This window comes from Camellia sinensis, chromosome 10, assembly GCF_055761805.1.
Source record: "Camellia sinensis isolate YWXY chromosome 10, ASM5576180v1, whole genome shotgun sequence".
NCBI classification, from domain to species: domain Eukaryota; kingdom Viridiplantae; phylum Streptophyta; class Magnoliopsida; order Ericales; family Theaceae; genus Camellia; species Camellia sinensis.
The window spans coordinates 3,957,631-3,975,258 of record NC_138970.1 but is presented as its reverse complement, the minus strand read 5'-3'; the positions used below and the strand labels follow the sequence as shown (position 1 = coordinate 3,975,258).

Genomic DNA, 17,628 nt, shown 5'->3' with positions numbered 1-17,628 from the left:
TAGGGAACTCCTGTTGTTCAAAAAGACCATTTAAACAAAAAAAAAAAATGTATGCCTGTATTCTTCTCTCCTTTAGAAAAGACTAATTGAAAACATTCTTTTTTATTTTCAGCCAACGTCTGAAGCAACAGCACCAAAAAGAAAGACCACAACCGATACCGAGGAAAAACATCATCACATAAAGAACTGCAGGTATATTGCACTGGAAGATATTTCTGGATATATATTTCTATTGAAAAGAAAAAGGTAAAGGAAAAGGAAAAGGCAAAAAAAAGAAGGGAAGGAAATTGAACAAGACATACATAACTTTTCTATGAGACAAAGGTAGCATAATACAAAGCCACAAAGGCAGATCATAGCAAGGATCCTGCTAGGGGAAACCTAAAACGAACATATCTCAAGCATGATCTACCATTCTTACATAAACATAACCTATCTTTCTCCGGTGATTTTCTCTACTTTTTATCTCCCACTTCAGAGCTGACCTGACCTGCAGGTAAATAGATATTGGATTGTCACAATGAATTCAAACACAACACCTCATGCATCCATATCAACTTCTTTCCTTGAGGATGTGTTTGGATCATAAAATTTGAAGCTCGTGTTCATAAAAATGCAGAACTCCAGTCCTCTTCACACAATGTGCTTACAATTATAGAACCCTTCTTTCATTTTTTGGAAAGTGGATTGCTCAAATATTAAAAACCCATTAAAGTTTCATTCCTCACATGAACACTATGCAAAAAACAACAATTTAGATATTATATATATAAAAAACCATTTTTCTTTTTTCGTGGATAGATTCCAATCATTTGAAACCAACATTAGTTTTAACAACACTGCATCCCATACATTTTTTTTGGAGGGGGATGAATGAAGATCCCATACATGGTTAAATTTTAGGTTCAACAAGTAAATTCAGCAACATTTATCAGATATATGTCCACACTCAGGTTGATTCAAGTTTTTTTTATTTAATTTTATTTATTTTTTCATTTCATTCATGATCATGCCACCCCAAAAACAAAACCATACACAGTATGAAGACAAAATAATAAATAAAATATCCTTGAGTAGGATAGAAGCAAAGAGATTGGCTTACCCAGTAGCATCAGCGTCTAGTTCTAGGCTTGCAGCGAAATTCAGCTAACAGTGCTATATGATCTGAAGACCACTCGGGAGAAGGAAGTGCTGTGTCTTTCCTCAAGCTATCTTCATCCAAGAGCTCCAACAAAGATTCCACAGTTAAAGTGTCGGCTGAAATCACAGATTAATGAATCACTTAACAGTCACATTTTCCCCATGCTATGATATTTTTGAAAGGTTTGAGAAATTCACAAGAATTACAAAGATAGCTAAATGAATAGAACAAAATGCAACAGGTAAAATTTATTGAAAACATAAAATATAGACAATTATTCTCTAGTATACCTGAGTAAAATATGTAATCAAGAGTGCCAATAAAATCTCTGGTGCAGTTTGTGAATAGCGGTTCGTTTGTGGTAGGGTCCATTCTCCTCCGGTGTTGCTCTAAGCCAAGACCGACCCCCATTCTTGCAAAGGACGAGTAGGCACTCACCTGTAAAAACAATGCAGCAACCACAATAGCCATTATAGCCAAAACATGTTTCATATGACCAGCCCTCCCCAAAGAATAATGGGTAACAATAAACAATTACGACCATATAGCAAGCTCTTAAATTAATGTGTTGTCAAAAAATATGTTACCAATGGCAGCTGATGTGCTAGTTTGCTGGCAGGGCGTAAGATTCCAAGAGGGTCTACTGCTAGATCAGGATGCATAGGATCAACCTTCCCAATTGCAAGAAGTGCATGAGGGGCACTGCAATATAACATCAAATGATCAATGTGACACAATTGTACATTGAAAATTCAAACAATATTGTAACATCAAGCATTTAATCATTACAAGAACAACAAACAGACCTTCCAGGAACAGCATTAAAATCCCCACACACCAGCATGGGAATGTCTGCACTGGCAGCTATTTTTTCCAATCCTTTTAAGAGAGTATGAACCTTTAAGATAGACAAGAACGATGGAATATTTTAAATAAATTAAGCAAATAAAGGAATGCATATTAAGTTCAAAGAGAATGGCCTCTGATGAGAACCTGCCAGAGCTTGACATCCTTCAAATCCTGGTGGACATTCACATGTGTATTTGCCTGTACTCCAAAACCATCAGGAAAACATGGTCATAATATGTTCCGAAAAATGCCCAAGCAATTATTGGCTTTTTTTCAGAAGTACTTCTTTGCAACAAAATAACCAAGAAAAGGATGGAACACAAAAAGTTGGCCAACCATGCAAGACTTTATTTTGTTCTTTATTGTTGTCTCTTTTTATTCCTTTCCAAATTGCCGTGTCAGCAGCAACTCATCTGTATTGTGCTGTATCTGTGTCTAGTGTTTTTATCCGTACTTCTTAGAATCTACCCAAACAAACTATCCACCCAATATGCCCCTGGAAGGTGAGGTAGTGCACTAGTTTACCAACTCAATCAGTTAACTGAGTTACTAATTAATAGAGTTATTTTGCAAAGTAATTCTTCCAGTGTCCCACCAGATTATGGGAATTGCTTGAATCAATAGTACGCGAAAACATGAAAAAAGCATGAGCCAGGAGTCCTTAGTAGCAGTGAACAAGGGCCAGGGCATTCCATCCACCAGCCCAAAAAGTTAAAAGCCATAAATCACATTTTATGTCCATCAGACCAGCCCGAACTTCTAGCCTCTCCTTGCGGTCATACTGGACCCAGATTTAAAAACTCAACAAGAGCGACAGTAATGAGAAATTAATATTTATCCCAAGGTTGATCTACATAAGTGATTATAAAAGATAAAATATAAAAATGTGCAGAGTTTCTTTAATGTCACATTTTTTTCCCACATTAGGCTGGGAAAGTTCAAATTGAACAAAGATGTATCATGTCAAAAGGGTCACTATAGCGATTCCGATTTTAACCCGTCACTTGTAGTATTCCGGACTTGGGTTTGTACGGTTTTGAATAGAGATTCATATATTGTTTCCCTTGTCTCACCTCTGTTTTGATTATTGAATTGTAATTGTGCGTTTGGATCAGATTCGTTACTTATTTTTCCAAACCTTTGTTGCTCAGATTTTTGCTCCTCCGTTGGAGCCGCCATTCTTGGCTCGAGCGGGCTTCACAATTTTTGCTACTCCACTCGAGTGGCCATTCTTGCGCTCGAGCGAACTTTGTGAACTCTCAGTACTTTGCAGGTCTGCAAAACCACCGGGAGAGTGTTTTCTGCGCTCGAGGGGTGTTTCCTACGCTCGAGGCTCGAGCGGGTGGGCGCTGAAGCGGTCTTTCCTGCGCTCGAGCGTTGCTTTATTGTCTGCAAAATTTCTTAATGTGTGTTTTTTACGCTCGAGCGGCAAATTCTTGCACTCGAGCGGTGAGTATTCGTTGTGTCTTGGCGCTCGAGTATAACAACTTTTTCTGTGTCTGACGCTTGAGCATTAACTCTTCTACTCGAGCGGACTGTGTGTATATCAGATCGCGAAAATGACATTTTATATCATTTTTTCATTCTTTTCTATCTAAAACTTTCTAAAAACCTAGATCTTGACTCTCTCTAAAATACTGGCTCTCTACATTTTGGCTAGATCCTTTGGGTTCTCTACCCTAATGTCTTTGAGAAAAAGAGTATTCCAAGAGCTTCATTTTGATCCGATTGGAACTTAGTCTCAGCGTTGTTGAGGACTTTACTTTACTTTGCTTGGTCTTTTCTTCTTGAGGTAGGGATTTTCTACACTTCAATATGGTTTTTAACTTAGTTATTTGTCGTGTAACAATTGTGTGATTTGAAGGTAATATGAACAAACCTAAGGTTTTGGTGTAAAATGGAAAGAGAGGTTTTTGGTGAATGAGAAGAAAATGACTATGGGGTTTGAGAATGATGTTGTATGATTTCAAAATTGTTAATTTTGGGACTTGGTTGAGACTTGGGCAGAGAGGGGGTTTGCCCTAAAATGATTGTGATATTTATTTTGCATAAATAAATGAAATGGATGTTGTAAACATGAAATTTGGCGAGTATTGAAATGTATGGAAGAAATGCGTCTCATCTTTAGAAATTTTGAATAATTTATCTGTTTTGAGATTGAATATCTGTTTAGAAATAACTGTTTTGGGCTATCGGTGAAGGATGGCTTTGATTGTTGTAGAAATTACATGAGGATTAGGTGAATTAAAACTAATCCATGGTTGATTATCATTGAACATGATCATGTTGTTGTAAATACATTATATATGTATGATTGTTTGGGAGGAGAAAGGGGATGTATTCTATGTATGATTATGTATTTAAATACATTGTATATATATGATTGTTTGGAAGGAAAAAGGGAATGTACTCCATTGTTTGGGAGCAAAAAGGGGATGGACTCTATTATAATTAAGTTGACCGTAGTATCCTGGGTGAAAGTACCGAAATTTATACTTAGGTGCCGATCCCGCGGACGAAATTTCCGTAAAATGGCAGATTGAAGTGTTTATGTGTTAATGGTGTGATTATAGAACCTTTGAGTTGTAATCTCATTTGAGTTATTGAAAAATAATGAAATTGGCTCATGTATTGAAATGAATTGAATGGAAATAGATTACGATTTGGATTTGGTACCTTATGACTATATAAAATGTGAATGTTTTGTCACAAGTATTGTTTATGCATATTGTACTTATACCTTTGTTAAAATCTCATATATTGTGTTAGATTATTCCTACTGAGCTGTGGCTCACCCTATTTGAGAACAACATTTTCAGGTAATGATGGCATGCCTCCACCAAGGCAATAACATTGAAGGGATTTTGGAAAACAAGAGCTTCTTTGTCTTGTTTCACTTTTGTATAGCCTAAAGCTTAAATTGTATGAGCTAGTCTCACTTTTGTTGTAACCAAGCCAAGGCTTGGAAAGGTATAAGCTTATAGGACATTTATTTATATTAAACTCTCGTCCTATTAACTCCATGAAATGAAAGAACATTACACTTTGATTCATGTGGTTATTTATATATTTCGGTTGAATCTATAGTTATGTTTTGGGGGCATTAAAGTCACCACATGGTTTCACCATATCAATGTGATAAGAGATGGCACCCATTATACTGAAGTTGCATCATTTGAGCTGGTTCCATATTATTTCATCACACTAGCAGTTCTAGTAGTAGCAGTGGTAAAGAATAAGAAAAAGCGAAACCAGTGACTGTTTCTTACCACACAAACAAGCTGGCGTTTCCCAGGATTATCGATCCCCTGGTTATTGAATTTTGCTTCTAGAACCACAATCAGTGCGACATTATCCTATTAAAAAAATCAAATAGTCATAAGCATTGTCAGGTCAATATACAACACAAGATATGGAGATAAGCCCAAAGGAAACTTTGATGCAACTAAACCACCTTGACTAATCGACCGAGTGCAGTTTTCTTCTGAGCATTAGGAACCAACGCGTCAGTTAAAGACTGTGCAGCTTTATTAAATTCAACCTGTGCACGGGCATTTATTCATTAAAATCTTGGACACGTGTGAGAGATGATATTTATATATAGAAAACACAACCCCACAGACATCCCAACCTCATATTTTTTGACATGTGAAAATCTGTCTCTACGGAAAAATGTTGCACAGCCATCAATTATATGAATATTTCCACTGAATACCTGCAAAGCAACAATAACATGAACTAAAGACTTCAAAACTATTCAAGAGGCTACAACCATAAGGCAAAAAGTTCATTAACCAACCTCTGCTGTTTTTCTTTTAAATAGAGCTTGATAACCATGTTTGTCGAGTTCAGGGGCGAAAAATTCCTCAAAATGGTCACTTTGAACCTGAAATGAAGAAGCAACAACCACCATTAGTCAGTGTTTAAAAGCATGTGTCCAGGTTGTTAGTTGATCCATGTCGAGCTTGATAATCATTTTTTTTAGAATAAATTTTAGCGTGGCTATCTACTTAAACTTCTATTGAGGCATTGAATTACAAAAAAAAAAAAAAAAACATCTGCAATATCGAAAGCTTTATTCAAGAATCAATATTGAAGCCTTAAACCATGTCTAATAGCGCTCTAGCTGCGTTAAATGTTGAATAAGTGGAAAATGAAGTATTACATTTTTTATTTCCCTGAGCTTCCACCCAGGATCACTTTCCAAATTATCAGAAATTTTTACTTTAATCCGAGTCAATACTTAACACTTTGCTTGAAATAAAGCATAATCAATTTCACAATTTATCAAGCAATAGCTCTCAAGTTTATTTATGTACCTCTTGAAGACAAACAATGTCGGCATGATAGCCAACTATTTCTCGCAACAGATTTTGCCTGCGATAAGGCCACGAAAGAGCCCAAGAAGGGCAATAACTATATAATTCACTTGTGCCATATGCATCAGACAATATGTTGTACGAGAGCACTGTAAAAGTTCCAGTAGATGTAATGCGACTATCTGCATCCAAATGGCCCATCACATCAACTCCATTATTCACAGAGATCAAGCGACGGGGACTAGGAGATGGAGCAGGAATGACACGAGACGTTAAAATTGTGTTGGCAAGTCCCACAGGTAGTTTTGTTTCTGCGTCCACCACAACACACTCAAATTTAAGAACATGGCCAATATCATCAGCTGTTGGTGTATAAGTCTTGCAGCGTCCAACATCAAACCATGTTTCACCACCATTTCTTTGTGCAACAGCTGCCGGATATACAGGTGTGGCACCATTTGTCAAGCTAGGGCTTGATTGTGAAGCAGGTAAGCTTGTGTTGACCACACCAGATCCTGTGCTGTTGAAGCGCCCAAATAGTTCTTCCTCCTCAGCTCCATTTTCATTTACAGCAGTAGCAGCACGTTCATGCAGAACACGATGATGCTGCCATGCGTCTGAAAAACATTTAGGTGAGCAATGGTAGCTTTTGGCAACTGGTATTTTGGCCTTGACACATCCTAGGCACTGCAATGTGGCTTGCTCAGATGGATGTACACTGCAGATAGCAACTTTCTTATCACTTTGTATACGGTACCTACAAAACAAACCCGAGAGTATATGAATTGGGATTCAGGTCAACTGCTAGAAACCAAAGTCCACATTTCAAACAACTTAGTAGGTGTTTGGGGTAAACTAAAAAAGTGCACTTTTTTTAACCTACATACACTTATTTGGATCACATCAATCAACAACTATCAACATCTATCAACATCTCCTCTCAACTTTTCTAACCACTTTCTCCACTTTTCTACACATTTTTTTATAAAGTCAAAAAGTACACTTATTTAAAACATCACAAACCACCCCTTAGTAATAGATGCAGCAAAATTAGAAAATGAAGAATCATATCTCAGCCTCATCACACATGCATGAAATTTCAAATCAACAATAATTTAAGACCCCAATCTAGAACCAAGTTGCATGGCACAACCTCAAGTAGAGGGTTAAATCTATATTGAAAAACATGGAAATCCAGCACACAATTACATTTTGGTGATGAAAGGAAGGGTGCAAATTTTAACCAAGTATCAGAGGCTTTCGAGTAACAACACAAAATGCAATTATTTCGTGTGATCCAATCAGTGCATCAAGTTATTCAAAAGAAATGAAAAAATACAGTCTGTCCCTTTCTCACTCCCTCTCTCTAAAATGTAAGGAGCAGCCACTACTAATTTACTTTCTCTCATACTCTATGAAGTTTAATGCCTTTCAAATTCTAATTTAATGTCATTTGATTCCTGCCCAGGTTCAAAATCCAATTACTTCTCCTATCCAAGTAACAAATTACAATGACTCTTTTATTTTCCACACTAAACATAAGTTGTAAAAACAAGGAATGCTAACCACTTCAAAAAACTTCACATAGTCATCACTTGTAATTCAGTTGCCTTGATTCTCTCTGAGGTTCAAAATCTAATTTATTCTCCATCTAAAATTAAACCAGCTCATGCAATACTATGTGATACTGATGGGCCTCAAGAGGGCCCAGCCCCCAACTCAAGGCCCAAATACCAAAGCCCAGTATCCTTGAGAAACCAATATTGAACCAGGACCAATAGCATTTAAACACATGTCAAGCAAAAAATCAGCCACGAAAACAGACAAAGACCCTGCAAAGTTATTGCACCCACACGTCAGCCATTAATAAGGCCCTCATAGCATTAAATGCAGCAATCCCTCCACGCCGGAGGATACAAACTCACCATGAACGATATTAGCTAGACTACAGCCTTTCAGCCAACAGCACAACTTAGAATGAACAAGGAAATGATGAGCAACGAGCATAAGAAAGTCTTGGAGATACGTCGAGGTTAAGTTCTTCATCCCTCTCTTCTCTCTATACACAACCAATCTACTCCATCCTAACTCGATTATCGAAGTGTCCGCCGGGGGATTACCTCCCCTCTTGGACCTTTTTGCAGGCACGCTCCGTGGACGTCAAGACCAACAAACCCGTTAGAAGTGTGGATCAGCCCGACCCATCCCCCGTTGGAACTGTTGCACTATCAGTTGACTGATACTAATGGGCCTCAAGGGGGCCTAGCCCCCAACTCAAGGCCCGGATACCAAAGCCCAGTATCCTTGAGAAACCAATATTAAACCAGGACCAATAGCATTTAAACACGTGTCAGGCAGAAAATCAACCATGAAAACAGACAAATATCCTGCAAAGTTATTGCACCCACACATAAGCCATTAATAAGGCCCTCATAGCATTAAATGCAACAATCCCTCCACGCCGGAGGATACAAACTCTCCATGAACGATGTTAGCTAGACTATAGACTTTCGGCCAATAGAGCAGCTTGGAATGGATAAGGAAATGATGAGCAACGGATATAAGAAAGTCTTGGAGATAAGTCAAGGTTAAGTTTTTCATCCCCCTCTTCTCTCTCTACACAACCAATCTACTCTATCCTAATTCGATCGTTAGAGTGTCTGCCGGGGGATTACCTCCCCCATTGGACCTTTTTGCAGGCACACTCCGTAAACGTCAAGGCCAGCAGACCCGTTAGAAGTGTGAATCAACCTGACCCATCCTCCGTTGGAACTATTGCACTATCACTATGCAACACAAATTTACTATCTCAAAGTTAGTATGGGTAACCACGTCCCTATTAAATATCCATCCAGTTGATCCAAAAATCAGTACATAGTTATAGTCATTCCTATGATACACGAACATGGACATGCGACATGATGCAAACATACGAACACGCAAATTTTCAAAAAATAGGAGACACGACATGCTGGGAACACGCTCAATATATATAATTTTATTTATTTATTGTATGTAAAATTAGAAAAATATAAATATTATTTATTTATTTTAATATCAAATATAATTCACAAATTAAAATTTTCCTATAAATAAAAATAATTTATTTAAGCAAATAATAATACCTAAAAAATAGGAAAAAGGAAAAGAGAGGAAAAAAAGTTTTTGTTCAAATACATATATATACATATATATTAGTATATTAGTATATCTATATATATTATTAGAAAAAAAAAATTAACAGAATAGAAAAGAGATAGCAAGAGTCAAACGCTAGGAGCGAGAGAGAGCTGAAACACCATAGAGAGAGAGAGAGAGGGGCAGAAGAAACGAAGAAAGAAGAAGAAAAATGAAGAAAATAGAAGAAGAGAAGAAGATCGAAGAAAAGATTTGAAGAAACGAAGAACATACTTGATCTAGGGCTCTCTCTCTCTCTCTCTCTCCATAACGTGTCCAAGAGAGTGTCCGGCTAAAAAAATTCAAAAAAAAAAAAAAAAAAAAGACACCTTTAGTAGAGTGTCGGACAAGTGTTCACTGCGTGTCCGACACCCATATATTGCCTTCGGAGAGATGTCCGTACTTCATAAAGTCATTCCATAATAGCATGAAGCGGCGACCGCAAAGCAAAGGCACATAGAAAAGTAAAGGTTGGGAGCACCTAAGAACACGTTTATGTATTTCACATATAATTGTATGAATGTTATGCCGTTGTAATATTATATCTTGGAGGGGAAGAAATAAACTAACATGGGATTCAATAGTTAAAAAGGATAAATTTATTAGCATAGAGCTCTTGACAGAGTATAATAGTTAAAAATGATTAACGTAGCCGACCCCACTTAAGTGGAAAACAATGCTTAGTTTGGTTTGGTTAGTTATAATATATATAAATGTCTACATTATACTAGCACTTAAACGGTTAAACACAAACATGGTAAATTCTATTTACAAAAGTAACCATTCATCACCAATAACATGTGTCTTTACTCCTCAATCTTCAAAAACCCAATTTTAAAGATCTATAAAAATTCATTCTTTAATTCCTATGAGTAAGCCAAAATCTAGGGTAAATATATGTTTTCTACAAATTTTCTTTTGCTTGATAGTTTATATTTTATTTCTTTGAGATTAATATGTTTGACTAGTTCCATCCTAGTTGGAATAGCAATTCTTAGTCGGATGAGTTTCGACAAGATTCTTACACTAAACCACAGAATCGTGGTTCTAAAATCAAAACATCATCTCAAATAAGAGTTTCCTTCAACTATTGCATTGTGCATTAACTAGGGTATCAATTTCAATAAATTAGAGGTATTTGAACATAAATACATTTATTAAAATAACTCTCATGTTACTGAACAATATTAAGTAGCAGCCACCACAATAATAATGGCGGCAATGTTGCAGTATCGGATGTAGTAAGTGTAACGGAAACAAGAGCATTGAAATTGAATGTTTCTCCTGCATAAACTTAGCAAATCTTATAAATATGTATACTTTTCCCAAAATCACATTTATTTAATTTTGTTTAATTGATAAAAATGAGCAAATATATGTACTAACTTTTATACTATTTTAAAGTCGGCACGAACAGAGTTTTACAGATTTTCTTTTAATTAATGGTGGCAACTATCATAAATTCATAAAGCATTTAAAACAAAATAATAATAATAATAATAATAATAATAATAATTGACTATACTAAATATAATCCATTAAAAAAAATTTAAATGGCATATTTGCACCATTTTACTATCACTTATATTTCATACTAGTAGTAAACCACATATACTAATCAACACAAACATTGTGACGTACTATAATTTTATTAATATTACATATAATAATGAAAAAAAAAAACCTTAATATTACCCATTTGGTTGATTTCGAAAATGAGGGCCTACAAAAGAGTAAATGAGTGTAGAATCCAACCTTTCTTCAATAAATCAATTGACACCCTCATTAATTTGAATTCCCCCACATTCACCAACCAATCCAACATTCAAAATGACAATATTTGATACATAGTCCAAGGATTATCAGCACTAATTAGATGAAATGAATGCTCTGCTTGACATTGAGAACATGAGAGAAATGGCAGAAGCATAAAATCTGAATATGCCAGGATGTCTGTGATATATGGATGTTTATTCCCATCTTAGATTTGCTAAAGCTTGATAAACATAAAACATGTAACGATTGCTAGTTGTTAACCTACTGTAATATTAGTGGGAAAATAATCCTTCTCATCAGGGTTATAGATTGCTTTAGGCTAGAAATTGACATTTTTTGCACGTAATTGCCAGCTTATTACAGAAACTTAAAGAAACTTAATAAATTCTCCAACCGGCTTCTTAAAATCCAGGATGTAATTGAAGCAACACAACAAGACACAATAGATATAATGGATGGTGAACCAGAGCCATATGGAAAAATAATAAATCTCAAAACTCTACTACTATTAAACTATTTAAGAGCATAGCAAAATGAAGGTATCGACAATAAGGCCAAATTCTAGGAGGCTCCATTTCTTCTTCTTTTATCCTTTACATGTCACAAAGTTACAGACAAAATGACCTAAACTAAGCCACTTACTCCTAGAAAACAAATGATAATAATTAGATGGCCTAGACTTTTGGACACGTAATAACAACACGGATAGTATGACAATCAGAGTGCTGACTGCATGTAAAATCAAAGGCACAGAGTAATTGGAGTTGGGCCAACAATCTTTAAGAGCCTAAACTTTTTGACACGTAATAACAACATGGATTGTATGACAACAAGAGTGTTTACTGGACACAAAATCAAAGGTATGCCAACAATCTTTAAGAGCCTAAACTTTTTGACACGTGATAACAACACGGATTATTACAGATATAACGACAACAATAGTGCTCATTGGACATAAAATCAAAGGTAAAGAATAATTTGAGCTGTGCCAACAATCTTTCAGAGCCCACAATTTTTGGCACGTAATAACAACACGTATATACAACAAAAAGAGTACTGACTGGATGTAAAATCAAAGGTACAGAATAATCTGAGTTTTGCCAACAACTATTAAGACTCTTGCGTGTCTTGATTGGTGGTCAGGAGATCCCAACAAAGAGGCCCTCTCTACAATTCAAATCCTATTTATATCTGAATTTCGACTTCATCGACCCTTTTCCACGTTTCCACGGAATGTTGTACAATATTTGTCGGGCTCCACATCTTGCAGGGTTTACCAGTATTACAAATAAAAACAAACCCCTAGAAAAATTCAGTACATAACTGCAATATATCAAACCATAAACATCAAATTTATCCGTTTCAGAGCACTCATAAGCTCAAAATCCAATTTTTACCAAAACCCAGATAATTAAACATTAAAAACCATCCAAATCAATCAAAATAAACCAATAAACTAGTAAATTTTCAAAGAAATCAAAACAAACACAAATAAAAGCAAAACAACTGACCACTTGTATCTCAAGAAGTGGCCATCAAGAGGGGCGGATTCGGGGACATCCTCGGTGGTAACGGTCTTGTCAGGGCGGCGTAAGAGCACATAAGGCGTGAGCTCGCAGCCTACAATGGGAATATCGGACGGAAGGTGCACTCGCAGCACGCTCAGCATTCTTCCAAGTCTCTCACTTGAAACTCTACAGAAACACAAGTATGAAACCCTAACCCTAGAATTGAACCGAGTTTTACAGTAAAAATTTGAAGCCTTTGGCGGACACCTGGCGGATCCGCCATCACCAAACCTCGACACTCGCCAGCCTTGCACGACCCTCACAAAAACCCTACCAATTTAAAAAAAAACTACACAAAATGTCGAATCACACCAACCGAAAATACGGGAAGTCTGGACAAAGACAGAGAATGAATGGATTCGAATGACAAGTGGAGTGATTACAGAGAAATCGATCGATTAGGAAGATCGGGAAACAGAGAAACAGATAAAGGTTGAATTTAGAGAAAGAGAGTTGGGATTGTAGAGAGAGGAGAGAGATAGACACAGAGGGGGGTATCGATTGGTGGAGTTAGGGTTTTACACAAGGATGAAGTGGAGTCGCTCCTCTTTTGCGTTGTTGGGTCGTCTCGTCTGAATAGGAGTACCATAATTATAGAGAGAGATATAAATATGTATATAATATTAATTTTAGAGAGAGATAATTATAGAGTGAGATATAAATACGTATATAATATTAATTTTAGAGAGAGATATAAATATGTAAATAATATTAATTTTTTATTTTACATGTATTTATCTTTTTAAAATTTAAAATGAGAAGGGGAAGTTGAATTTAGAAACTATTTAATCTTGATTGTAATAATACTTGGGGTTACTTGGAATTTGTTTATTTAATGTACGTCTTTATTTTTTATAAAAATGAGAAGGGAAAGTTGAATTTGGAAATATTTAACATTAATTGTAACAATACTTGGGGTTGTTAAAAATTTGTTTATTTAATGTACGTCTTTATTTTTTATAAAAGTAAGAAGGAGAAGTTGAATTTGGAAACTATTTAACGTTAATTGTAATAATACTTGGAGTTGTTTGGAATTTACTTATTTAATGTACGTCTTTATTTTTTTATAAAAGTGAGAAGGAGAAGTTGAATTTAAAAACTATTTAACCTTGATTGTAATAAAATAAAAGTGAGAAGGAGAAGTTGAATTTAAAAACTATTTAACCTTAATTATAATAATACTTGGGGTTGTTCGGAATTTGTTTATTTAATGTACATCTTTATTTTTTATAAAAGTGAAAAGGGGAAGTTGAATTTGGAAACTATTTAACCTTGATTGTAATAATACTTGGAGTTGTTAGGAATTTGTTTATTTAATGTACGTCTTTATTTTTTATAAAAAGTAAAAAAAAAAATTATATGACTCAAATAAGAAACATTTATTTAATGCATTCTCAAATAATTCCCTAGATATTATTTAACAAGAAAATAGCACTATAAATTTTAAATGATTTTCTGACTTGAGTGTTTTTAAAATTTTACATTTAATTTTTTTTGACAAATTGATGAAGGTTAAAATTGGTGTAAATTTAAAAATTATTAGTAATCATATATATATATATATATGTGTGTGTGTGTGTGTGTATAAGTAGTGTTTTTCCTTTTTTATGTGGCATATTATAATATCTTATTTTTCTCGAAAAAAGTCGCATAAGTATGCATTTTTGTTTGGAAAGTGAGTTAGTTTTTTGACTTTTTAGCTTTTGCCTAGGTTAAAAAGTTCGTTTGGTTGAACTTTTTGTTTCTTTTTTTTACTTTTATGAGAGAAAAAGTGAAATAATTATGGTTTAGATGTAACATTTTATTTTATTGACTTTTTTAACCTATTTTTAGTTGTTTTGAAAAGTTTGTTAAAAGTTGATTTTTTGACATTTTTTTAGTCTTTTTTGAAAAATTGTGTAAAAAATTAAAAAGCTGATGTGATTAAAAATAGGTTAAAAATCAAAATTTAGCTTTAAGCCATTTTTCCAAAAGAGCCCTCTTTTTGTTGCTTGGCGACTACATATTTTAGTCAAAAAATTAAAAAGTCACTATAAGTTATTACATCACTCTCTCTACTTTTTTCACATCTTTTCATAAGAAATAAAAAAATTACTAAAATAGTCGATTCCCAAACGAAACCAATTTAGACAAAAAGCCAAATTAGCCTACATGCCCAAGGAAGGCTTCTACACAAACCCAAACTCAATTTAAATTATACTTGGATTTTATTTGAGAAATACTTCTTTTCTATATATTTTTCATTATAAATTCGGATAACACAAACCCAGTACTAATTTTATATGGACTCCATTTGAAAAATATTCATTCACAAACCAAATTTGAGTTTTACATGAAATCTAACTACAAATTCTATATGGATTATACTTTAATTATACAAAATCTTTCCTACGTTATTTTATATAATCATAATTCACAAGAAAAAAACTTGCACAACAATATACTCTCAAAGAATTTATAAAGTTTTGATTTACTACTTGAGTTGCTTTTTTAATTACTGAACAGTAAGTCTTCTATGTTTTGACATCATATTACAGATGATTAATTACTTCACACTTTGAGATATATCTATCGTTTGAATGCTTTAATTTATTTTTTTCTTTTTGAGTTTAAATGTTGTTGTGAGATTCTTACTTGGATAGTTGGTGTTGAATTTATTTTATATAATAAGAGTATTTATTTTACAATCTCATAATTTAATATATATCATATAAAATCATTATATGATAATCCAACAATAATATATTTATATTTAACCTTTTCAATAAATTTTATATAGTTTATATTTCTACATATTTTTATTTTCCAAATAAATATGAAAGAAAATCAAATAGTTAGAATTACTTTTAATTTTCTGGTACTTATTATTCTTCTAATTTAACCATTATTTTTAATATCGAAATGAGTATTTATTTTACTATCTTATAATTTAATATATATATATATATCATATAAAATTATTATATGATAATTATACTTTTATAATATAGTAGAATTAAAATTATCAAAATACACAAATAATTTAACTAAAATTAATATATATAAATATTTAAGCAATACTTTTATAGAACGATAGTGCAAATATTATCAAAATAAATAATTAAAATCATATTTTAATTTTACTATCAAATATTTTTTGAAAAAAAATAATACGTGTATTGTACAAATTAATTGCTAGTTATTTATATAAGTTAATTAAAATATGGGCATTGTTGGAGGAATGGCGGGAAAATGCCGAATCTTTAAATTCACTTTAAATTGTAGGCTTCATTTAATAAAACAGATGATATAAATACGTCTTGTTATGCTAAACACTTGAGTCATTTGTCTAGCATTTATTTTGTCCTTTAATTCTTAATTTTGTATTCATATACATGTTTTTTTTATGTATAGTTATTTAATGTAAAGTGTAACACTCTGTTTGGAAAGAGGAATTTGGTGAAAAAAGAAAAAAATAATAATGAGAATAGAAAACCCTTCATTTATTTAGATGGTTAAGTATAGTGAGAAATTATGAGAGATGGTGAGAATCATTTTCCTTAAAAAATTATGTTTTGTTTCTCACAAAAAGTTGTTAGATTTGGTGAGAAAATAATTAGGTTTAATTAAAGTTTTTTAAAATATCAAAATTATCCTAATGAAAAATATAGCTTGTTAATATAAAAAGTTATTTAGATAAAATAAAATACAACACTTTATTTTATTTTCTCTTATTTACTTTATCCAAACAAGATAGATGGAAAATCACATTCTCTTATCTTTTATTTATTCAAACATAATAGTGAGGAATCATAATCTTTTTTTTCTTTTCTTGCATCACCTCACAATCTAAACTGAGTGTAAGTAGGGGTAACTAATTTTGCCATATCATATGCTTATTATTAAGGATTTTAGTTTTAAAAGATGGTAGTTTAGATTTAATTGAGGAATAAAATGCCATGTTAACATAATTATCGACAAATCCTACCATTCATTTTCCTTAACAAATCCTAAAATCTAAAAACAAAAATATGAACAAAATGAATAGATATTTCTGCAGATTAATTTTCTGTTTAGTTATTCACAACAAATTGAACAAGTACGAGGAATTTATTTATTTATTTGTGGTCCTTTTATTCAACAAACCATATATCAAAAAATATCATTAAGAAACTTCCTAAAATTTTAAAGAGGGATTTGAATTTTAATTATATTAAGGACTTTATGAATTTAATTCAATTTTCCAAATTGTGCAATGCACACATACATAGATTGCTTTATGATAGATTGCAAAGCACACATACATGGATTTCAGACACAAACTATTGAAATGATTTGTAATCCGCATTGCTCATGACAGACAAGTTATGAATGGTCTCTTATTAGGGGTGAGATTGATTGGGCAGGCCCAAGTTTACATTGGGCTGGAATAGAAAGAAGAAAATGTGCCATATCTAAATCCAACCCGGCTCATTAGCGGGCTTATCAATATTATCGGATGCTCAATCCTAAAATGATTTTACAATATCACACTCACCCACAAAAATCATATATATTATATGAAAATATCAATTCTATTAAACCAAATATCAATAAATTTGTAATATCTATTTTACATTGTAAATTAAAGTCTTGGAGGGTCATTTTATTTCTTAATTGTATTTATTTATTTAAATATACAACTAAGAAAATTGTATATGTACTATACATACTAATTAGGGGTGATTGCGGATCGGGTTGGATCAGTTGGCATTTTATTTGCTATCCGTCTAAAATTAAGCAGATTGAAAAAAATCAATCTACATCTGTCCACTGGTTT

The 17,628-nt window shown here is 33.3% G+C and overlaps 1 protein-coding gene and 1 long non-coding RNA gene across 2 annotated transcripts; one reads left to right on the top strand and one right to left on the bottom strand.

The window, feature by feature from the left end:
- Positions 1-106: 106 nt before the first annotated feature.
- Positions 107-5,072, top strand: LOC145800942 (uncharacterized). Its single transcript, XR_014341551.1, has 2 exons — positions 107-192; positions 4,810-5,072. It is a non-coding gene; the product is annotated as an uncharacterized LOC145800942 (long non-coding RNA).
- LOC114260508 (carbon catabolite repressor protein 4 homolog 1) lies at positions 180-13,461 on the bottom strand. The gene is made up of 12 exons (XM_082890750.1): positions 12,774-13,461; positions 6,310-7,066; positions 5,790-5,876; positions 5,622-5,705; positions 5,445-5,531; positions 5,260-5,346; positions 2,135-2,188; positions 1,948-2,039; positions 1,729-1,843; positions 1,432-1,579; positions 1,103-1,257; positions 180-490 (listed from the first exon to the last, which is right to left on the bottom strand). The coding sequence occupies exons 1-11, from the start codon at positions 12,929-12,931 to the stop codon at positions 1,112-1,114; spliced, it is 1,815 nt and encodes a 604-aa protein (XP_082746876.1). The 5' UTR covers positions 12,932-13,461; the 3' UTR covers positions 180-490; positions 1,103-1,111.
- Between the last annotated feature and the right edge of the window lie 4,167 nt (positions 13,462-17,628).